The sequence below is a fragment of the Trichosurus vulpecula genome, chromosome 6 (genome assembly GCF_011100635.1).
Source record: "Trichosurus vulpecula isolate mTriVul1 chromosome 6, mTriVul1.pri, whole genome shotgun sequence".
Classification (NCBI taxonomy): domain Eukaryota; kingdom Metazoa; phylum Chordata; class Mammalia; order Diprotodontia; family Phalangeridae; genus Trichosurus; species Trichosurus vulpecula.
The window spans coordinates 79186882-79212438 of NC_050578.1; the positions used below are offsets into that span (position 1 = coordinate 79186882).

General features: G+C 38.0%; 1 protein-coding gene across 1 annotated transcript in view; it reads left to right on the forward strand.

Moving 5' to 3' along the window:
- Positions 1-23872, forward strand: part of CDKL2 (cyclin dependent kinase like 2) — a 46424-nt gene extending 22552 nt beyond the window's left edge. The window contains 6 exon segments of the mRNA XM_036764970.1: positions 7220-7349; positions 9688-9980; positions 10548-10626; positions 12450-12573; positions 17287-17376; positions 23667-23872. Of these exon segments, the coding sequence (XP_036620865.1) occupies positions 7220-7349; positions 9688-9980; positions 10548-10626; positions 12450-12573; positions 17287-17376; positions 23667-23872 (922 nt within the window).
- The last annotated feature ends 1685 nt before the right edge of the window (positions 23873-25557 follow it).

Here is a 25557-nt window from a genome sequence, read left to right on the forward strand (position 1 = left end):
AGGCATGAATGCGTTGCGATCTGCAGCATAGGAGGGGATTCCTAAATTGATGAGATCACAAATTCAGAAAAGCAAAATAAGTTGTAAGGAACATATTATATATAACTGACCTGGATGGAAAACAGGTCAGCGAAGTAGAGAAAATCCAAGAATCTATCTGAAATCTAAGCCTGCCTGAAAATCAAGACCAAAAAAAAGCTTATGTATGATACTTCAAGAAATCATAAATGAAAACTTACCAGATCTTTTAGAACCAGAAAGCAAAGTAGAAATAGAAAGAATCCATTGGGTGTATCTTGAAAGAAACTCCAAATGAAAAATTTCAGGAATGTTATACAAAATCCAAGGATTCTAGGTTAAAGAAAAGAAATACTCCCAGAAGCCCAAATGAAAGTATTCAAGTTCTAAGGAGCCACAGTCAGGATCACACAAGACTTGGCAACTATCACTATGAAGAAGAGGAGGAGAGCTTGTAATACCATATTTTTTTTAAAGCCTTACAATCAAGAATATATTGGCTAAAGTGTTGGCTAAAACTGAGTGTACAAGGGTCTAAATGGACCTTTAATAAAACAGAGTATTTCTAATAAAAAGGCCAGAAATGGAATTTTTGAAGTGGAAATGCGGGAATCAAGATAAACATAGAAAGGTCCACACATTTAATCAGAAGGACTTTGCAGGGATGAATCATTTACATGCTAATGGGGGATAATAAACAAATGTCTTCTCATAATCCTAATATCTTCAAGGGACATAAAGTAAAGTAAGGGGACATAAAGTAAAGACAAGGGACATAAAGTAAAGACAAAAGTAAAGCAGACGTAGAGAGGACTTGACGTAGTTTTGTTCTGTTTTGATGGTCTTAGGAGAAGACGTAAATGAGAGAATAGGGCATTATGTTGAAGAGGAAAAGAGGACAAAGGGGAAGGAAATAAACATAATAGAAGTGCATAAGATGAAGAATATTCAAACATGGAGGAAGGGGTGGGGGAATAGACATCCCATTGATCTTACTTTCATTGGAACTAGTCAAAGGAAGGTTGAACACACTTATAACACCATTCCTTCCAGACACATAAAGATCATGGTACAGAAACACATTGAACTCAAAAGGGAAATAGAAGAGGACAGAAAGATGGGAGAGGGTGAAAGGAGGTTTAAGAGGGAAGACATGATAGATAAAGGAGTCATCATAAGCAAAACAAAACTCCTGTCAGAAGTGTGAACACAAAGGGAGATTAAGAGGAAAGGAACAAAGGGTAAAAACCTAGGATCAAGGGTAAAAGAATAGGGGCAATGAAGTAGAAACATGTATGTCACCGGGCAATGACATAGGCCAACTCCCTCTCTTTTACCACCTTCTTCTTATATGTAAAGGGAAGAGGTAGGAAAAAAGTGTAGAAAAATATACATTAGTGGTTGTAGTCATGAATGTTAACAGAACAAACTCACCCGTAAAATGGAAGAGGAAAGCAGCAAGGAATAGAAAGTAGAATCCAACAGTATGTTGTGTATAGGGAACACACTTGAAACGTCAGGATTTGCATTAATTAAAGTGAGGATCTAGAGTAAAAAAATTTGCTTCAACTAAATTAAAAAAGCAGAGATGACAATCATGATTTTCAGATAATGTTATACTAAAAATAGATAAAATGAACAGATGATCAGGAAAACTACATTATAGTTAAGGAAACAATAGATAATCAAGGAATATCAACTATCTGCACTGAACAGCATAGCATCTAAATATTTAAAGGGAAAGCAAGAATTAGAGGGAGAAATACTAAAACTGTAATAGTGGGACACTTTAAAACCCCCTTTGAGACTTGGATAAATCTAACAAAAAGTTAAGTAAGAAAGAGGTTAAAGTCCTGAATATAACGTTAGAAAAAATTAGAGATAATAGATATGTGGTGATTACTAAATGGAATAGCGAAGAGTTTATATATACATGTACATATACATACATATGCTGTGTATGGCTTTTACAAAAATAATGTACTAGCATCATAGAAACCTCATAGATGCAGAAAAGGAGAAATTCTAAACACAACCTTAACTGATCACAATGTAATAAAAACTGTATTTAATAAAGGTCCTTTAAAGAAGAATTAAAAATCAATTGGAGGCTAACAATCCCAAAGAATTGATGCATCAAAGAATAACTCATTGAAACAAAGAAAAATTTTATCAAAGAAAATGACAGCAATTAAGCAACATACCACAACTTATGGGATGTTTCTAAAGTAGTCTTTAGGAAAAAAATTATGTATCTAGACACTCATCAACAAAAGAGAGAAAAAAAAGAAATCAACTTATTGGGTACACAACAAACTAGAATAATTACAAATCAATCCTCCTCAACTAAACAACAAAATAGAAATTTTTAAAAATCAAAAAACAGAATAATGAAATTGAGAGCAAAAAACCCCTCCATTAAATTGACAAATAAAACTAAGAGTTTAAAGAAAAAACAATAGAATAGTCTGATTTTAAAAAGAGATGGAAACCAAATTATTCATATAAAAATGGAAAAGTCAAAATTACAACAAATGAAGAAGAAATAAGGGAAATTATACAAATGATTTTCCCATTTATTATAGCTAACAAAAATAACTTAGAGGAAAAGGTTGAATATTTATAGAAAAATAAAACATATAGATTAGCAAAAGAAGAAATAGAGTATTTAAATAACCCAGCATCAAGGGAAAAGTCATATAAGCCATAAATGAATTCCTAAATGTTAGAAAAAAACTTTAGGACTTGATGAATTTGCAAGTGAATTACATCAAATATTCACAAAACAATTCATTTCAATATTACATAAGCTGTTTGCAATCTCTGTCTTCCAGTCTGTTTCTATACTTAAGCTAGGAAGAGATAAAGTAAATCAAGAAAACCATAGGCTTATAACCATATGGATATTGATGCGAAAACTTTAAATAAAATATTAGCAAACAGGTTACAATAGCATATTAGTTTATATGCTGTGACCAGGATGAATTTATATTAGGAATTGTAGAGTTAGCACAACATAAAATGATTATAAATATAACAAAACACATTTATAACATAAATACAGTGACACCATTATGTCAATAAATGCTTAAAAAAAGCTTTTGAAAAATCCAATATCATTTCTGTTCAATAATAAGCATTGGAATAAATAGAATTTTCCTCAATATAGTAAACAATACTTATCTAAAATCAAGAGTAAACATTATATGTAGTGGTGCAAAATTAGAGGTCTTTCTAATGACATCAGGGTAAAACAAAGATGCCCATTATTAGCACTACTACTTAGCATAGTGCTAAAAATGCTAGCTATAGCAACAAGTTAGGAAAGAGAAATGGAGAGGATAAGCATAGGCTAAGAGGAAATAAAATTATTGATTTTTTTTGCAGATGATATGATTTACTTAGAGATTTCTAAAAAATTCAACAAAATTGCTTGAAACCATTAATAAATTAATCAAAGTTGGAGAATATAAGATAAATTCACATAAATCAACAGCAGCTTCTATATTACCAATATAAACCAGCAGGAAGATATAGAAAGATAAATTCTATTCAGAATAGCTACTGAATGCATAAATATTTGTGAGTCTGCCAATCAAGACACGCCTAGGGACTACATGAATTCAACTTACAGAATTTTTTTGCAGAAATATAGACATAAATATTAGAGAAATATTAATTGCTCGGGTATGAGACCTTTCAATATAATAAAAAAAATCACGTTACCTAAAGTAACTTACTTATTCATTGTTGCACCAATCACACTATCAACAGAATATTTTATAGAGCTAAGAAAAATAATAATGAAATTCATACAGAGGAACAAAAGGTCAAGAATCTCAAGAGAAGTAATTAAAAAAAAGTGGAAAAGAAGTGTTCTTAGCAATACCAGATTTCAGATTATACTACAAAGCAGAAATCATTGAAATAATTTGGTTCAAAAATGGCTAAGATTTTGCATAAAGGTCTCATATCCAAGATATATAAGGATCTGATTCAAATTTATAAAACTAAGAACTATTCCCCTATATCTAAATGCTCAGCAAATATGAACAGGTAGTTTTCAAAGGAATATATCTAAACTATCAACAACCATATGAAAAAGTGTTCCGAATAACTAATAATTAGAGACAAAGTAACTCTGAGGTTCTACCTCAACCATAGATTAGCAATGTAAAATGAGAATTGTTGGAGGGGCTACAAGAAAAAGGCACACTTACACAATATTGGTGGAGGTGTGAACTGGTCAAGCCATTCTAGAAATCAATTTAGAGCTATGCTCTTAAAGTCACCAAATTGTACATGATCCAGCACTACCCTATTAGGCACATGCCCCAAGTAGAACGAAGAAAGAGAAAAGGGACCCATATGTACTGAAATATTTATTAGCTCTTTTATAGTAGCAAAAACAAAAATAAAAACCCTAAGCCTGGAAACTAAGGGGAAAATTAGGAAGTTGCTAAGTAAATAGTAGTATGTGAATGTAATGGAATAAGTAATGATGAAATGGATAGTTTCAGAGGAAATTGGGAAGATCCCTGTGAACTGATGCAGGGTGAAATGAGAACTAGGAGAACCATTTACATAGGGACAACAATGTTATTTAAAAATATGAAAGACTTTAGAATTCTTTGCAATGCAATGACAAACCACAGTTTCAAAATACTGAATGTCAAGCATACTATACACCTGGTGCCAAAGAGATTGTGGACTGAAAAGGCACAATTAGACACGCATTTTTGGACATGGGCAATGTGGGAATTTGTTTTGTTCAACTATGTCTATTTGTTATGGAGCTTATCTTTTTCTTTTTTTCCTGACTGTTGTTGGTCCTTCCTCAATTGATTGTCAGTGGGAAGTGAGAAGAAGAGAAAATAAATGTGAATTGGAAAAAACTTAAAAATACCAAAAGTTTCCACAACACAAGAATATTGAGGAAGAATAGATTAATTGGAAAATAGGAACTCTATAAAACTGGTAAATAAAATGATAAGCTGGTCCTTTGAAAAAACTAACAAGGACTTCTAGTTAAGCTCATGATATAAAAAAATTATAGTGGAACCTAGCCCTTCTTCATATACTCCCAAGAAGTATCTTAAAACAGTACCAGCTTGAATAATGAGCAAGAAATTGAGAGATTTGGAATCCAAAGGAAAAATAAATTCCTTCATCCGCTTGTCCCATTGTCCCTACATAGCCCAAAGCATATGGATGCTAGAAGAAGGGGTTCACTAGGGAAGCCAACATGAGCTCATGGAAACTTGGCAGTGGCCTGGCAGCATTATGATCAGGGATGTTCCAGGGACACCTAAAATCCATCGTTTTCTGACTGGTATGCTCCAGGAGGGCAGAATCTACTCTTGCTCTGACTGGGGCTCTTCAAGTGGACTAGAGTCCATAACACTCAGATCCAAGCTGCCCCAAGGGCAGGTCTGAATCTTTCTTGTGCTTTGAGTGCAGATCCACCAGGGGAGATGGAAGACAATAGCAAGAAACCCAGAAGTCTGGAACAGAACTAAATAGGGTCTGACCACTTTATCCATTTGTACAGGAAAGACTGGAGAATGGCCCTGACACAAAGTCCTAAATGATGAATGGAAGCTGAAGACATAAGTAAATAGAGGAAACACTTAATGCAGCGAACATAGTGAAATAATGTGGGTGATGCCCAAGCCCAGAAGAAGAGAGTAGCTCCAAAGCAAGTATAAGCAAAGCCTCAGGGGAACAAAATGGCTTGGGCACAGGGAATCTAAAAATGACTGGAAGAAATTAAATAAGGGATAAAGAAATGAAGTTTTAAAGAGAAATAAGAGCTGTTGAGGGAAGAATCGGAAGGAGAATAAATAGTTTTGGATGGAAGATAGAATACCTTGCCAAAGTAGGTTTGCTCCATCCTGAAAATAGGATGGAGCAAACAAAGCTTAGTGACTCCAGGAGGCAACAAGAAATATTAAAATGAAGTAAAAGATTGAAAAAAAATGAAGAAAAGATGAAGTATCTACTATCAAAAGACTTGAAAAACAGGATGAAGAGAGATAGTTTAGGAATCAAAACCAGTAGTTTTAGCCTGTCTGAAAACCATGTCCAAATAAAATACTTGGGTACCATATTTTGAGAAATCATAAAAGAAAACTGTCCAGATCTATCAGAACTAAAGGGTATAGTGAAAATAGAAAGCATACACAATAACCTTCTGAAAGGAACCCCAAATTGAAAGCACCCAAGAATGTCATAACCAAAATTCAGAGCTTCTAGATCAAAGATAAAAGATGCTAAGCAGCCAGAAAGAGTTCAAGTACTAAGAAACTATAACCAGGATCATGCAATACTATGCTTCAACTACTTAAAGGAAAAAGAATCTTGCAATGAAAGCCCTCATACCACTGATGCCACCATATGTAAGATGCTTCAGTATGTTTACATCTACCACGTGTTTCTATACCACCCTTTTGGTAGTCACCGTTTTTATTCCTCAGAAACTGTTATATTCCACCCCAGGAATGAGTTGGCTTTTGATAAAAGTTTGTTGAATTAAATATACATGTATATGTATATGTTTATGCATATATTTGTATAATATATATATTCATGTGTGTATTATGTATTTATGTGTGTACATATATACATATATTTCTCTTTCAGGGCATGTATGTATGGTAGATGCTCAGTGAATGTAAACCGACTGAGAACATGATTCATTACACTAACACCATATTTTTCTTTGCCTCACTGTGTTATATTATTGTTTTAGCATATGTGAATCTAGAAGTAGATGACAAAAATTATTTATATGAATGGAAAATTTCTATCAGTTTGATTTGTTCTATATCGCCTTCTGACATTATTCTGGGAAAATCCCCCAAAATATCCAATTAAGTTCTACCTAACAATTCAAGAAAAATTACTACATTCATTGTAAGTTATGTAATTAATTCAAATTATTTTTGAATGCTATTATTAATATTATGTATCATATATCAGCATCATGTTTTATCAGTCACTGAATTATATGTGATCCTTGTCCAATTGCTTCTCAATATAATAGTGTTCATTCTAATTCTAATGTTCATTATAATTAGTTATTTAAACTTGATTAAATTAAGTTAAAAATTAAATTTCTTGGAAGTCTGGTCATTCCTGTATTTATTTACTTCTCAATCATGGGCTTATCTTTTGTTAACAAATATGTTTTATCTTGTAGGTTTTCTCAGGAGCTAAAATTAAAGATACAGAAAGATGCCAGAGAACTTCCTTCATTAAAAATCTCTAAAGTCAGTAAAAAGGAAAAAGGTGATTCTTCAAGTGAAGAAAGAAAAACACTTGTTATAAAGGTAAATGTGTGTCATATTTTCAATTTGCTTTTAATATACTAGATTCTATGTTTTTTTTAATTAAAAGCTTACGAGAAATTTGTAGTTTTCAAATAGTAAGTTATCTTAGCTTGGTTTTGACTTTTTATACTTTCTCTTAGATGTATCATATATGTATCCTCCCTGCTCCCTTCCTTCCTTTTAGGAAACTTGAGTTCCTAATTTGTTCTGCAATTTATCTTGTAGGTAAATAGAGGTCCATTTTTATGGTATGCACCCCATCAACCTAATTTTCTAATGGAGAGAGCAGGAAAGAATAGAAAATTTTCCTCAATTATCTGTTTCCTGATTCTAAACATTCTGCGATATCCATCTTGTCTTTTATTACAATTGTTTCCTAAGTAAAACTGCTCCTGGTGTTGGATATCCCTTCAAAGTTGTGTGCTGTGACATTGTCATCTTTGATAATAATTAGGTGGCAGATTTTTTCCCAATACTATGTCAATGTGCTGCAAAAGACTAGAATTGCCTTATAGTGAGTAGGATTTTATCAAATATAGAATTAATGAATCTTTGCTTTGTAAAAACCTTTTTCCTTTATCATTATTGAGGATACTGTTGTTGGATGTCCTTTTTTTTAAGGGACGGTTACCTTCAATCTTAAAGTTAGAAAGTTACTGGAGTAACCATTGAGAAAAGGATGACAAGTACGTTATATTTCTATTTTTTGACAATAGCATTTTTAAAATGTAGAGATTCTTCATAGTGTCTGTATACTAATGACCAATCAAGGACTGATAAAATCTTTATATGTGAGAAAAAATTATTGGTAACTTTGGAAGGAGTAGTTTCATTTGAAAGATGAATTTGGTTGGAGATGAACATAATTCTACAAAATTGGTAGGTCAGGGAACAAATTATAGAAACAGAAAATTTTATCATTGAAAATGACAATAATGAGACAACATGCCAAAATTTATGGGATGCAGCTCAAAGGTTCTTAGGAGAAAATTTGTATCTCTAAATGGTTTCAACAAAAGAGAGAAAGACCATATGGAGGAATTGGGCATTTGACGAGAAAACTAATTGAATGACAATAAATAAAAAGTCTCCAACTAAGTAATGGAGTGGAAATTATGAAAATTAAAGAAGGGGGCTTAGAAGTGTGAGGAACTACTTATTTCCCAAGGAGTTTAGCTAAGAAAAGGAGGAGAGACATAGGACTATACGCGGCAGGCATTGTAGGGTCTAGTGAGTTTTTTTTTTTAAGGAGACTGACAACTTCGGGTGTATTTGTTGGCAGCAGGGAAAGAGCGAGTAGGTAGGGAGAGATGAATGACTAGAGGGTTGCGCAATCTTCTGGAGAGGATGGAGGGAATGATGTAGAGGGTACATGTAGAAGAGTTGGCCTTAGCAAGATAAGAGCTTCCATATCGTCAGAGAGTTGGAAATCTTGAGGAGAGGAGAAAAGTTTTGGAACAGGTGCTGTGGGGAGTGAGATGGAGTAGTAGGATTACCTTTGGAGGCCACTAGGTAGCCCAGTAGATAGAGCGCTAAGCCTGGAGTAAGGAAGAGTCAAATCTGGCCTCAGATACTATGTCTGGGCAAGTCGCTTAACCTCTGTTTGCCTTTATCCACTGGGGAACAAAAAGGCAAACCATTCCAGTATCTTTGCCAAGAAAACCCCACATGGGGTCATCAAAGAGTCAGACACAACTGAACAACAATAATAGGATTGCCTTGCTGTGTGTGGTGAGGGCCCATCTGAGATTAGCCAAAATAAATTTTAGTGGACTCAGTCACCACAAGTTCTGAAGAGGCCAGGTGGCAGTAATAATCCAGGGTTGTGGCTTGGCAAGGGATGATAGTTGATGGGAGAAGGGAATGAAGGATTCAGGAGTGGAAGGTAAGGTGGATTTGATCTGGTTCACCAAAAGATCAAGGTTGAGAAAAGAAGAGAGAATGTAGCCAGAGCTGAATGGATAGCCTAGGATATTACCCAGGGGCTGGAGGTCGCAGTGAGATTGAAGAATAAGTTTATGAATAGGAAAAGATAAATGATTACGATCAGAAATTTAATAAAAAAGAGAGGAAATTCAGAGTTCTTGAATCTGAAAATGGAATGCTTTGTGGGTGATAGCTAGTATGAATTATATTCTTATTCTTTTCATATTTTTGCGAATGAATCTCAACACTAAAATTTCTTCATTAATTTTAATTCCATTCTACCGGAAGTCTATTAAAAAGGAAACAAAAAAGCATAAAATTTTTTCTGTGGCTGATGTTTCTATAAGAAGAGGTTTTTTTTTTTTATCTTTCTCTGATCACTAATCCCATGAACATTTGCTTTTGTGAACAGGATGCCAATGCGGATCCTAAAACTAGGGATTCCAAAGTGATCAAAATGAAAGCACCAAAAGCCGATAGCGAAAAGACTGAAAAACCCAGCCGAACCTCCCATCTCAGCTGTTTCCCAGACAGTGAAATGAGTCAGATCCGAGCAGTTTATCCAGCCACCTTTGGAGCAAGCAACATCAGTGTGCATTGCACAAAGAATCCTGGCATGGTGATTCCTCCAATTATACACAGTATTTCCCGCATTACTTGCAGTGTAAATTCAGGAGTGGGGCCTTTTCTAGGTCATGCTTACAGGTAGGAGTGGGAGAAACACAGTCAAACATTTTACTTAAAAACATATTTACAGATATTTTGTCAATCTCTGTATATTCTGCCATATTGAATATTTTGGTACAACGCAAGCCTCATCCTAGGGACGTTTCAAAAGACTTTTGCTTCAGATCCTGATGTTACATAATTATTTAAGACATCAGGAGCACAAATAAAGAAAGCTCGCCTGAGACCTGAGCAAGGAGTCATACAGTCTCAAAAGGGGTGGGAGGAGAGCTTACAGCTCTCCCAGATGGGAAGGCAGTTGTCATAAGAAATGAGGATGCTGGCTTTGATTATTTGCATTCCTTTAGTGAGACGTTGCATGACGAGGCATGTCATGATAAAATAAAGCAGCATATGTGAATGATACAGGCCTGGAAAGTAACTGTAGTAGAAGGTATATATTGGATCTCCGTGTGCGATAAATAGTCTGAGAACTGAATGGCAAATAAGATGCTGTAACGTTTGATCATTTTTATACTTTGAACTTTAGAAAATGCTGTCATTGATCACTCTGACTCAATTTTGCTTTGATTTTCCCAATTAAAGGATGGATGACAGGTCTAAAAAAAACCGCATTCCATTTGTTAAGCTGGGTAGCCATTATAATGCTAACCTGACCACACTGGTAAGTGACCTTCTTTTAGTGGCAAAAATGAAAACGCTGCCAGTTCTGGCCTCGTTTTGGTATTAACCGTAATGGTGAAGAGGCTCAGGATTGTATCTAGAAACTCTGTGTCCCAAAAGAAACAACTACTCATATCGGAGTGAGTTATTCATTTAAGATAGCGGGCTTTGATTCTGAAACACTCCTTTTAGTGTTAAATGCTATTATCCGGAGTATATAGGAAGTACTCAATAAGTTTTAAAAAATTTGACATAAAATGAATTAATTTCTTAAACTATAAATTTTATCAGTTCAAAACTCAGCCTATAAAGTTTTTTTTTTAGAATGAAGGAATACCCCATCTTAATACAGAGAATTTTTCTCTCTCTCTCAACTAATGTATGACAGAATATTAAAATAACAGTTTCTGCGTAAATTCATAGATGCATTCTGGTTTTCATACTGAGGCCCACTTTTTATTTAACAGGTCAGGGGACTGAGGCCCAGAGATGCTGTGACCTGTCAAAGGTCACACTAGCTCAAGGATTGGACCTCAAATCTTGTTACTCCTCATTCCAGGGCTGTAGTCATTTGGTGTACATTCTTTTCTGATCTGGGACTGGACAGACAAAAGAAAAAAATTTTAATATTTTAACATTTTAATAATAACATTTTAAAATCCAGTAGCAGAGAGAAGCTCTTCCTCCTACAAGAAAACAGCTCAGGATTGTGCATAAGAGGCCACCTTGGCCTGTCAGTGATAGCTTCTATGCTGCATATGCCTTTGCATGCAGTTTCAGAGCTGAATCTCTCTCTTCCAAGAATCTAACTCCTAATAGCTCCCCTCAAAGATATATATGAAATAGTTTTAAAATTTAGCTATCATATTTGCAAACAAAGAGTCCACTAGAACTTTGAAAGCAGCTTAAGAAGTGCTAACTTTTTACGTATTACATCGCTTTTGCTCTTGTGTTCCTTTTTAATTGGTAATTGATTAGGAGCAATTCTCAATTTATGATGATTATTTGGGAGCTTTTGTCTTCCTGCTGACCATCTTTTCATCATTTCATTGATCACAAGAACCTTAACTTGACTCTGAGCCAAAGGCAGAATGAGGAGGAGACACTCAAAGCGAGTTGAAGCTATGGATGAAAATATCCTTTTGATATTTTTGTTCAGTCATTTCAGCCATGTCCTTCTCTTCATGACCCCATTTGGGGTTTTCTTGGCAAAAATACTGGAGTGGTTTACCATTTTCTTCTCCAGCTCATTTTATAGGTGAGGAAACTGAGGTCACTAAAGTGACTTGCCCAGGGTCAAACAGCTAGTAAGTGTCTAAGGCTGGATTTGAACTCATGAAGATGAGTCTTCCTGGTTCCAAGCCCAGCCCTCTATCCACTGTTTCACCTAGCTGCTGTGCCCTTTGGCACTATTCCTGGCTTTCAAGGGGTCATATTATACTTGGTTCCTATTACCACAGATTATTGAGTTGTCCAGTCCTGCTCTGATGCCTTATCATGGCCTTGAGGTCACCTTGGGGTCTTGAAGGCCATTCTGGAAGAATGAGGTGCAGAGGCTTTTAGTATGGGCCAGTAACAAACTATAGATTAATTGTGTGCATACCAATAGAGCCACATTTGGAGAAGGTTGTCAGCAGGTTGGCCAAAGGGGAATGAACGTTTGGGTCATGGCAACCCTTGAAAGTATGAAAGAGTTGTTGTGATCTCTGCTTATAGAGGGAGAACCCAAAGTGGGTAAATCACAGATTCCTTGTTATAGAAGGAGGAAATCGGGATTACTTTAAAGTCACTTGAGTTCTGTCAATTGCATTCTCATGGTGTTAGGTCTCTAATGAAAAGAATATTCTTCAGGCAAACAAGAAAAGATGGAAATTCTCCAAGACAGAGATTCATTTGCCTGGACCAAATTATAATCTCTTCCCTGAAGTCAGAGGAATCGAAGGCATAGGTATGTGTTTTAATTCCTTTCCTCTTTCTGCCTATATGTTTTGGATTTTAAAATTTTTGTCTTAACAATGGAGGAAAATAGCATTTTAAAATCCAAAGCAGCCCATCATTATAAACCAGTTTTATTAAAGAGAAATAGGGGTCAAAATGTAAGCAAAAAATTTCCCCCCAAAGTTCTGTGCTTACTGTTTTACCCCTTTTCTTTGTGTATATGTTAGTGCTTTAGTTCGAAATTCTAGATTGATAAAGAAAGGAAAAAAACCCTTTTCAGAATCTCGGATCCCGTCTCTGGCTGCTTTTGTGCTGTACAGCACCAATATGGCCTTGCATCAGGTACACATGTAGCCTGCACAATCCTCATAATATTTCGGGTTTCTCTCATGCTTCTTTGTCGAGCAGTCCTGGGCAGGTTCTGAGGCCAGTGAGCCAGTTTGGGGGAGTCAGTCAAGTTCTGTGCACTGCATCCATTTTTAGTTCATAGAGCTTTCCAAACAATTATTGTCGTTAATTAACTGGAAACTCCTCAGTGCCAGAAGGTTGGCTTCCAGGCAATAGATTTTTGGGCCCATGTTACTCAGGAAATCTCCTACCATATAAAAAAGATATACTCTGCATTAGTACAGCAAGTACTCACGCTGAACTGAATGCAGAACCTCATAGGTTCTAGTCTATTCAATACCAGTCAGTTGGTCAGTCAGCGTTTATTAAGCACTTACTGTATGCCAGGCACAGTGCTAAGCTCTGCACTGTATTCTGTAGACTGTTACAAATAGTGAAATTAATAGCTATACATGATAATATCTTCAGATCTACCACCTAGGAAATAATTTCCTGATATAATTCATGAGTTGAACATGTTTTGTAAAATGAGCTGGAAAAGGAAATGGCAAATCACTCTAGTGTCTTTACCAAAAAACCAAACAAACATTTATGGGAGTCACAAAGAGTTACTTAACTAAAATGACTGAATAACAAAAATCTCAGAGGGAAGACACTAGCAGGAAGGGACAGGACTCCTGGGAGGTAAGACAGCAAGCATTTATTAAGCATTTACTGTAAGTACTGGGTACACAAATACAAACACAAATAAAGATAACTCCTACCCCCAAGGAGTTACCTCCAGTGAGAAAAGACAACACACAAAAGGGAAGGAAGGTGCCTGTACAGGGTGTAGTGTCAATGAAGCAGAGTTGGGAGGGATGCAGAAGGTGAGCTGAGTCTTGAAGGAACTCTGGGAGGAGCCAGGAGATGAAAGGGAAGGGCTGGGGACGAGGAAGGAGAGCATTCTCGATAAGACACAGTCAAGAGACAGAATGTTGGGTTCAAAGAAGAGCAGTTACTCAGTATGTACAAAGGTGTAAAGTGTAGGGAGATTGGGACCGTGAAGGTGGAAATGATGAGGTTTGGCTGAGTGGTGGGGGTTGAGCGAGGCACTGAGATGATGCCAAGGTGATGAGTTTGAGTGACTGTCAGGATCGGGGAGCCCTCAACAGAAGTAGAGAAATTGGGAAGTTGGCAGATTTGATGGGGGAGAAAGCTAGTCAGTTCAGTTTTGGACATGCTGAGTTTGAGATGCCTCTGGGACATCCAGTTCCTGTGGGCCTGGAACTCGAGAGACAGAAACTGGATAAATATGTCTGAAAATCATCTGCATAGACAACATAATTGAATGTTTAGGAGCCGATGATATCACCAAGTAAAATAGTACAGAAAGAGAAGGGAAGAGGGCCCAGGATGGAGTCTGTGGGATGCCCACAGTTAATGGGCATGGTCTGGAGGAAGGTTAAATAGTGGTCAGACTAAGAAGAGGAGGACCAGGAGAGAGCAGTGTCATGAAAACCTAGAGAGAAGAAAGTATTATGCAGCAGTATCCAGTGTCCGTGCCTGATGATCGATAGTGTCAAAATCTGCAGAGAGGTCAGGAAGGATGAAGAATGAGAAGAAGCCCTTGGGTCTGATACCTGAGAGATCTCTGGAGATAGTAGGTGAGAAGCTGACTAGAGTTTAGAAGGGAGTGAGATAAGAGGGAGAGGAGGCATCAATTGTATATGACTTTCTAAAGGATGTTAGCTAAAAAGAGGGGAGAGATGTAGGATGAGAGCTAGCAGGGATAGCTGCATCAAGTGAAGGTGTTTTTCAGAAGGATGACGGAGACATGGACATGTTTGTAGACAGGGAGAGACTGAAGATGAATGAGAGAGGGGGGAAGATAGAGGGGCCAATCTGCTGAAGAAGACAGGGTGTAATGGGATCACTTGGGCACCAGCAGGGGGTTTCCTTGGCAAGGAGAAAGCCCATCTCTTTATCTGAGGCAGGGTGAAGGAGGAGATGGGGGAAAGATGTTTGAGTGATGTGAGATGAGGAGGAAGAGAGATGATGAAGTTCTTGGTGAGTGGCTGCAGGCAATGTCCTCAGCTGAAATGGTATGGGACCCAAGGAGTGATGAAAAGATTTGGAAGAGCTTCTGTGCTGGGGAGGGGGTGGTGGTGGTGGTGATAGTGAATTGATTTGAGAGGTGAGAGCCCACTGGGGATTACATAGGCTATATTTGTAGTGGATTCAGTCAGCACAGTTCCATGACTTTCTCTAGCTTTAGTCAGCAACATCCAAATAAGAAGTAAAGACATAACCTGGCTACACTTGTCTGCTTGTTAACCCTCACACCTCATATTACATTTCCCATCTATGTGCCTTTGCCCAGACTACCCTCATACCTGAAATCTACCCCTCCTCACCCTCACTTCTTAGAACCTGTCACTTCTTTTCAAAGATTAACTTGAGAGGTGCTTCCTCCATGAAGCCTTGCCTGCTGCTGGTCCATCTATGGAGTTGGTACCAACATCCCCATTGGTACTTGGGGTACATTCTCTTTTTAAAATTAATTTTTTCCTATAAGTATTTAATACTTTATTTCTTCCAATTACATGTAAAAACAAATTTTAAAATTTTGAATTCCAAATTCTCTCCTTCCTTCTCCTTCCCCTTCCCTCTCCTTGAGAAGGCAGGCAATTTGATAAAGATTATACATGTGCAGTCACGCAAAACATATTTCCATATTAGCCATGTTGCAAAAGAAAACATAGACCCCCCCCAAAAAAAAACTCCAGGAAAAATAAAGTAAATAAAGTATGCTTTGATCTGCATTCAGACTCCATCAGTTCTTTCTTTGGAGGCAGATAATTATTTTTCATCATAAGTCCTTCAGAATCATCTTGGATCATTGTATGGCCGAGAAGAGCTAGATCATTCACAGTGGATCATTTTACTATATTGCTTTTACTGTGTATAATGTTCTCCTGGCTCTGCTCACTTCACTTTGAATCACTTCCTATAAGTCTTCCCAGGTTTTTCTGAGAACATCTTGCTTGTCATTTCTTAGAGCACAATAATATTCCATCACAATCATATACCACAGCTTGTTTAGCCATTCCCCAATTGATGGTCATGCCTTCAATCTCTAATTCTTTGCCACTACAAAAAGAGCTACTATAAATGGTTTTGTATATACCCACCCTTTTCCCTTTTCTTTGATCTCTTTAGGACATAGACCTAGCAGTGATATTTCTGGATCAGAGGGTATGCACAGTTTTTATAGCCTTTTGCGCATAGTTCCAAATTGTTCTCCAGAATGGTTGGTTCAGTTCACAATTCCACCAACAGTGCATTAGTGTCCCAATTTTTCCACATCCTGGGGTACATATAAAGTCCGCAGGTATATGTAAGGTCCAAGGAAAGGTGGGTTCAAGCTTGGAAAGCACATGAGGCAAATAGGTAACACACCTGGAAATCCTTTGGCTTGGAAGTTTTTTTCTCCCCTCTGTGGGGCCCCCATGCGGTTCTCCTTGGGTGTGGTGTAGCTTTGTGCTGGGCTCCCAAGTGTGGCCAGATTATGTGTCAACACTGCTGCTCATAGTGGTGCTGGAGGCACTGCATTCTATGCTGATAGGTCCAAATCCTCACACCCTCACAAGTTCCCAAAGTCATGCTCTCTTCAAGGTGAGGGAAGGAGACAGTGGCTTCATCCTTTGCCCTCTCCTGCTCTCCCCTCCCTCCCCCTTTTTTTTCCTCTCGGACTCAGCTGAAACTACCCTCTCCTCTAGGCCGTCTTTGAGACTCAGATTGTGGGTTCCTAACTGGTTTGGTACTTTATAGAGAACCACATGCTGTGACAGCACATACATTAGTTTAATGTTTTTAATTGATTAGTGAATTTAGTGGAGATACTTTGACCTGACAGAAGGATCCGGCCTAGAATATATTGTTGGTTGCTTTAAGTAGAGTGGGATGACTGATTGAGTAAATTGATCAACCCTACTGCTGCCCCCAAACAAATATAGAACCTCTCCCTGCCTTGCTGAAGTTCTTCCAGTCCTGACTCTCTTGCCTTCTGACTTACATGGATGTCAGTGAATAAATTTGGGGAGTTTCTTGATGTGGCTTTGGTCAGGACTGCATCTCTGTCATGCATATACATGTCTTAGAATCTGTTTATTCTCCCAAAATATACTTTTTGGGAGAGGTGTAAAGTAATAAGTCAATCATTTATCTCCCTTCTTCCCCCCCCTTTTTAGGGAATGGAATTTAAGCTTATAAATACAGATGATACTTGAATAACTATAGACTCCCCCCGCCCCAGAACCCCAGCTTTGAGAGAGGAAAGAAGTGAGACTTTTAATTTACTGTGACTTTGTAACTCTTGGTTACTGATTCGTAGGTACCAGGGTCCTCCCTGCCAGACGCTGCAGAGGCCAGCTTCCCTCGAGTAGAGCACCCAAACTGAGGAATGTTGAGGACCTGCATCACGGTAGCTGTTGTCCCTCCTAACTTTCTATAGCTCTTAAATGAAATATTTCATAGGAAATCCAAGGTTTTCTGAGGATTTGATTTTTCTTATGTTGATGAGATTTTATTTCTTATAAAATTTTGATTTTGTTTTGGCACTAACATCCCAATGAGCAACTCCTTCCCATTGTAACTTTTCATTAAAACATTAAGCAAAATGGTTCTAATATAGTGATTAAAACTAACAGTACTAACAACTTTTGCCTCTTGTAGCTTACTGTTTGTTAAGAGAGAAGAAGGATATATTTCTGCTTTAGGAATTTGAAAATAACAACATCCATTCTCTTTTACTACCTGAATTCTATTGCCTTTTAATTGCTGTCTTCATTGCCATTACTATAGTTGTTGGATATATTCTTTGGGTTTGATTTCTCTTCTCTACATCAGTTCATACTAGTCTCCCCATGTTTCTTCAAATCAATAATACTTGCCATTGTATACATTATAATGATACTCCAATTGAAAGCAAGCTCTTGCAGAGCAGGAATGGTTTCATTTTTGTATCTGGATCCCTAGTGCCTAGCACAATGCTTAGTATATAGTAGGTACTTAATTAATGCTTATTAAATTGAACTGCATTGATATACTGAGATTTATCAAGCCATTCCCAATCATTAGGCTGATAATTGGTTTCTAGTTTTTCCCTGCTTTAAGCCATGTTGCTATGAATATTTTGGTACATCCGGTGTCTTTGTTTTTGCTGTTGGCTTAATTGTGGCATGAGCCTGGTAGCTGGATCACTGAACCATAGAATGTGAACAGTTTAGTAACTTTTTTAACATTAATTGCAAATTGTGTGTGTTTCAGAACAGTTGGACCAGTTCTTAACTCCATCATCAGTGAAGTAGCCCCCCACCCATCCCACATTCACTTTTTCCACCTTTGCAAATTTGATGAGTATGAGATAATACCCCAGAGTTATTTAATTTGCATTTGTCTTTTTGAAGTTTTATTTCTGCTTTATTTTTGTACCACAGTCATAGTCTCTTAGCACCTTCCCATTCTGATCAAACATCTAAACAAAGCTAGTGTCCAGCAGATGCATCTGATATGTATATAGCATTCCACATCCATAGACCCCACCTCTATTAGGAGGATTGTGCTTCCTTATCCATTCCCCCAGACTCAGTTTATTCATTATAAGTCTTCATAGTTCAAGTACTTTTTATTGTCATCAATGACCTTATTGAAGTCATTGTGTACCTTGTTCTCTTATTCTGTGTTCTTCCCATAGTTCTCCAAGTTCCTTGTATTTACCATTCCTTTTTTTCCTTTTAAATATAGAATAAGGTTATCATGTAAATTTCTTTTTCTCTTCCCCCCCTAGAGATGGCTACCATTAGACATAAAATATATAAATAATTATTCTATGCATACTTATATTTGTCAGTTCTTTCTTTGGATGCAGATTGTATCGTTCTTCATATGTCCTTTATTTTTCATTTGTGTGTTTATAATAGTCAAAATGACTTAGTCACTGAAAGTTGTTCTTAAAACAATATTGTTGTTACCGTACACAATGTTCCTTTGGTTCTCCTCACTTCACCTGTCACCATTTGATGCAAGTCTTTCCATGCCTTTCTAAGATCATTGAGCTCATCATTTCTTATTGCACAGTAGTATTCCATACAACCACATACCACAACTTGGTCAGCCATTTATAATTACCCTTTCTTACAGTGCAGTAAAATCACATCAGATCCATATACTGCCATATGTTCAGTCATTTCCCAATTGCAGAATCACAGGATTTTAGAGGTAAAAAGGTCCTTGGAGGCCATCTAGTTCATTTCAAGCTGTACTGAAGAGGACCCCCATATAGCCTACCTGTACTTCAAGTGGTCATCCAACCTTTGTTTGAAGACCTGTGAGGAGGGGGAGTCTCTTATTGTTAAGGTTTTCTTGATGTCAAACCTCAGTTTGCCTTCTTACAACTTCTACTCACTGTTCCTTGTCCTGCCTTTTAATATGAAATAGAACAAGTCTGATGCTGCCCTATAGGACGGCCATTCAGATACAGTTATCATGGCTCCTTAAGTCCTTTCTTCTCTAGGCTACGCTTGCCTAGTTCCTTGTGACATGACCTTAAGGCTCTTTACTACTCTGGTTGTATGAAGTGGGTTTTGAACCAAGATCTCCGTGCCTCCACATCCAGTGCCGTCTCCCCTGACTCCCTTTGCTTCTCATTTTCTATTACAAACTCTAAGAGAAAGGGATCTTTTTTTACTCAAAGTCCCCGTCGTTTCTACCCTAGCAACCAGGGCCTCTCTGTTAGTGAGAGTCATGTCTAGAATAGAATGTCGCTTTGTATTTCCTTCACCTTTTGAAGCATGGAGTTCTTATTAAAGCAAATCGAGAAATTATTAGTTGTTGTGATTTTGGAAGAGAGAGCCTCCGCAGACACCTAGTTAACTGAGGTCTCTTGTTCCTATATCATGACTCTGTGCTAGACTGGGATATGTGCTCCTGGGATATGTTTCCAGGGGGTCTGTTGTATACTTTAGGGACAAAACTGCTTTTGTTTCTTCCTCTATTGATCTTTACCTAAATGTTATCTATCCACCACCCCTCTCCTGGTTCCTGGATTCTTCCATGAGAATACCCCAATCCATACTCCATGTACCTACTCTATTTCTTATCTACTTATCCTGTTCCTGTATATCTGGGTTTACCTCTTGGGTTTCTCTAAGTCCATAATATTCCTTCATTGTCATTTTCTTCCTTTTATTCATATCTCCAGCCTCAGTTCCTGGATTGGGACTTTGTACTTGGGTCAGATTCTGTTTCCACCCTCCCTTATGCTCAGATGGTGTGGGCAACATATGCTTGGTCCTGGATGTGGTGGCTAAGCTTTGGACCCACATTCTGCACAAACTCCTGTGTCTCTTTAGTGGGGCCAGCTTGAATGCTGCACTGCCTGGGTACTGGTCTGGCCCCTATTTCCTGCTGGGTGCCCACAGTATTTGTGTGCTTTGCCTTCCTTCCTTTGACCCTGGTTGGCCACTATTTGGAGCCTCCTCAGGATTCAGGAGTCTTCTCTTCAGTTCTGTACTAGATACAGGAGGTTATAGCTGTTTTCTTTGGCTTTCTTTATTATTACTCCTTTTTGTGCATTTCCACATTGGCAAAGATCTAGTCCCAGCCTCTGCCATTCACTTAAGGGTATCAGCCTGAGGGATTTTGCCACCTGTAAAAAGGGCTGACGTGCCTCACAAGTAACTGTGTATGAGGGAGAACATTTGATTGTCCAGGTTCTGTTCTCTCTAGGCTTCTGTTGAATTGGCCAGACCATAGAGTATGTACATAGGCAGAGTTTATCTGCCCGATCCCATGAGGCTATCTCACATGCCAACCATGTGATTCATAGCTCATCCTCCTGGGAGGACTTGTCAGGAGCCCTCTTCCCCAAGGTATCCCATTACTACATTAATGACCATGAAGCTCCACCAACAATGTATTAGTGTACCTATCTATTGATAACCCCTCTAGCATCGACAGTTTACATCTTTTGTCATTTTTGCCACTATACTGTGTGTGAAGAGAAATCTCACAAGGGTTTTGATTTGCATTAGTTGTGATTTTGAAACATCTTTCATAATTAATAATTAATAGCTTATCCTTCTTTTGAGGACTGTTCATATCTGTTGAGCACATATTTTCTGGTCAGTAGTCTTGATCTTATAAATCTACGTTGATTCCCTCTATATGTAGGGTAGCAGCCCCTTTTGAGAGATTAGAGGCAAAGATATTTCCCTATCAACAATTTTCTTCCGTGTACTAGCTGCATGGATTTTGTTCATGCCAAGGCTTTTCAATGTCATATAATCAAAAGTGTCTTTTATCTTTTGTGGTCTCTTGTTAGTTAAGACTCTTCCCACTACTTACAGTTGTGAAAGATACTTCCAGCGATTTTCCTCCAACTTTTTAAAGTTGAGCTCTTTTATATTTAAATTGGGTATCCATTTGTACTATGCAGTGTAAGTTGCCTATCTATACCAACTTCTGGGCTATCTGCTTTCTAGTTTTCCCAGCAGTTCTCATCAAATAGGAAGTCTTTACTTAAGCAGCTAATGTCCTTGCGGTTATTGAATTTGATTATTTCTCATTATTGCTTATCTAGACTGTTCTATTCATCTGTTTTTCTCTATCTTGTTAAGGGATTAGGTAATGGAGCAGGGGTCCCAACCTCAGTGGAACTGTGCATGTGGTTACCCATAATGCATACAGAAAAACTCAGGGGTGTGTGTGTGTGTGTGTGTGTGTGTGTGTGTGTGTGTGTATGTGTACATATATATGCATATATATACATACATTTACATATGGTAATGATATAATAAGCCTCTCTACATCATAAGTTCTTTCTAGGTCTACTATTATTGCTCAGGCATAATCACAGGGTGAGCCCCTTCTATGGTTTGGTGGTCAAGCATTTTGCTCTACATCCTGGCAATGCTGTCTTCTGATTGGCTAGGTATTGTGGTCCTGTCTGGTCAAGACGGATGATGTGATTGAGGTTGAAGTGCATGGACACACCTGTTTCTGTGGGAATGGGTCTGGGGGCAGTGGCTAGCTAGAGGCAGTGGCTGGGATCCCATCACATGGACATGCCTGCTGTTTTTGTGAGAACTATGAGTTCATGGACACACCTGTTATTCTAGTGAGCAGTGAGGCATATATGAAGCAGTTAGGATATTGGTGGGGGGGGCATAGAGCACGAGGTAGGTACAGTGGGCCTGCTGTTCAATTGGGGCCTATAATAAAGTTAGAATATTGGGGCTGGAGGCAGCTCAGAGAGCTGGGACCCAAAATCATTTGGGAAGAGGGACGAAGGTCTCTGCTTCTGTAGCTTTTTCAGGCTGGCAAGGGGCATAGAGCTGTTCCTGCCTCAGTGGGTCCCAGAGGGGAGGGGAAGGATGGAAGTGAACTATGTATGAGCTGTATCCAGGGGATGAACAATCATGACTGGGTGCTCTTGTTTCTGTTGGCGTTTGTCCCGTAGGATCATCTGGAAATTGATGGAGGCCAGTCTTGAGGAGACAAAGTGAGCCAAGAGATTTAATATACAAGGCCCAAATAATTTTGATGATTATAGCTTTCTAATGATGTCTAAAAGTGCTATTCCCCTTTCATTCTTCCTTTTCCCCCATTGTTTCCCTTAAGATTCTTTACATTTTATTCCTACAACTGAATTTTGATGTTATTTTGTCTAAGCCTAGATAGATTGACTGACCAATAGATAGATGGAGCATTTATTAAGCACTTACTATATGCCTGGTACTCTGCTACATAAAGTATTTTTTGGTACTTTTTGGTAGTAGTATAATACTAAATCTGTAAATTAATTTAGGTAGCTGTATCGCCAATGCAGCATTCACAGTGGTTGCTATTGCTATGAATATGCTAGGGTGGTTCTGAATCACAAAATATAACATACTCTCCTCATAGAAGACAGAAGTAAAACATTTATTCAGATACCAGAAAGCCAAATCTCAACACCAGTAAACCAAATCCATCATAGTAACAGAGAAGTTAATACACATTATCAGTACAGGGAGCAGCTCCATCACAAAGCCTTCCCACAAACAAACACTCACAATCCTAGCTGCTTGCCTTCGTCCTCCCTCTCCCACCACTCTAACAGCTCTCACTAACTTCCTTCCTGCACCACCCTTTCCTGTTTCACCCATTCAGCAAGTTCCTTCCACACTGGGCTCCATATGACTCAGGCTCCATGTGACCCAGTATGCACCACAGCTTTGGGCCAGAGCTCAAAGCAGGTTCTATCCATTAATGTTGCATTAAGCGTACTGTGTTACAGAAACTTAACTCTAAAAGTGTTTTGCTTGCTGTTACATTCCACTCCTCCAGGATCCTTGGCCTTACAATCTAAATGGCCATGGATCCTAGAACAAATAGAAGTACTATACTTTGTGATCCCATTCCTATCGCCAAAACGTAATGCCAATCACAGCAGTAGTTCTCAGGTGTGCTGCCGTGATTGGCGTTACAGCAGCATAACAATTTTTGATATACTGACACAGCCCAACCATGAGCAGTGAATATTCATCCAATTATTTGTCTTAATTTCTTTAAAGAGAGTTTTATGATTATGTTATATAATTCTTGATTTTTTCTTGGAAGATTGATTCCAGTACTGTATCCATTTTGTAGTTATTTTAAAGATATTTCTCTTTGTTGTTGCTATATATAGAAATGCTGATGTCCTTAATTTCTTTTTCCTTTGTGTCTTAGATTGTACTACAAAATTCAGAATGACAAGCTCCAGGAATCAGACTATAGACATCCTGGGAGGAGAGTAACATGGGGTGAAATACATCCCGTTGAATTGCCTTGTTTTTCCTGGGAGCAAAACTGTGGAAATGAAAGGGGAACAAAAGGGCAGTGGTTTTCCATTGTATTTAAGACAGATTCAGCATTTCCCCATCATAGAGCATTAACCCTTCCACCTTGGTAACTGTGTTTCACAATACCTCTGGATGGAGAAGGGGGCTACTAGCTGCATGAATGATCATGTGCTGGTAGAGTGAAGAACTAAATAAATCTAACAGGTTGGAATGGGGTTGGGGAGGGTGAGGAAAAATGTGGGGGTGTGCAAAGAGAAATATTATATATTTTTTTAAAGTTGATGTTACTAATGTGTTGAGTTCTCTGTATTGTCTACATAAGTGTAAGTATTTGTTTGGGGTTGAGATTGGTGGAGCAGTGGCAAAGAGTGGGAGGTCATGTTGGAAAATGCCCTTCTACCCTTGGTCTTTCCCACCTCATTATTCAGTTACAAAATACATTAAAACTTAATTGTTCCTTGGCATTGCTGTTATATTAATTCTTCCTCCTCAAATATGTACACATCAGTGTGCTTTCTTTGGTTTGTATAGACATATGATCAATGTTTCATGAAAATCTGGTCTCCTCCGGCCCTTCCAGTTATCCTCTGTTGCAGAGGACCACACAAGGATAATCCTGGCAAAGGGGAAAACCTTCTTCAGCTGCCAGTGTCTTAGTGTGGTTCTGACAGCACATAGCCCTCTTTGTTTTAAGATGTCGACAGTCTTAAATCCTCAATGAGAGACCATGGCTAGAGAATAAAACAGGAGGAATTACAGTAACTACCTTTTAGAATTCAGTAAAATCCAAGGAATTCAACATCACTTGTTTTTTTCTTTCTGTAATAATTCTGGGAATAAGTGTTTTAGATGATTCCTCCCTGATAGTGGAGGGACATTTTGATGCACCCGTCCAGATCCCCCAGGTGCTCTCTGGGTCCATAATTGTGTGCCCAGTTAAATTCCAATGCCACACTGTCAGTAGGGTGGGAAGCCAAAGAGACCATCTTTAGCCCTTTTGTGTGCATCTCCTTTGCTGACCCCCTTTCCTTGAGACAGCTGGATCTGGACAACTGTGACTCAGACCAGAGTAAAGCATCCAGCTGGCTGGATCCATCAGAGCCCATCCAAATGGCCAATGGCAATGGAAGCAGTAGTTCCTCTGCTGCTCCTGTGACATCAAGGTGACTCTTGGAGAAGGAGACTAAGTGGGCCCCAGAGCATAGTCATTTTGTGTGAGCATTTCCCTCAAGCGGTCCAGAACATCCGTAGCACAAGAGCTGTTTCTGAAGCTTCATCACTCTTCTTTAGGAGTGAAAGATTGTTTTCCTGTACAGTTCCCACGGATCTGTTTTGTTTTTGTTATTTGTTCCTTGTTTTCAAAAAGGACCAATGGCACCATGGGGTGATGTCTTGATTCGTGCATGAATTAGATTTTAGGGAGGCAGAGTTGCACAAAGTCGTCAGCCTCACTCTCTTTTCCAGAGAGTCATAGAAGTCCAATGTTGGGGAAAAAGTCAAGATGATTGGTGATGGCCTAGGATACAGTAGATGACCTGGGCTAGTTTTATACAAAGTAACTTAAAATGAAATTCTCTGTTATGATCTCGTCGCCTCTTCTATCCAATCTTTTGTCTCTTCACCAGAAGAAGCAGGTATTGTAGAGATCTAACGTAGAAGCATGTGCCAGACATAACAATTTTTTCCTATAAAAATATCAACACAGTAAACCCTTTAGAGATTATATTCGTATGTGATTTGTTACGAAGGGTTTTTTATTGTTTAAATTTGTTTATCCC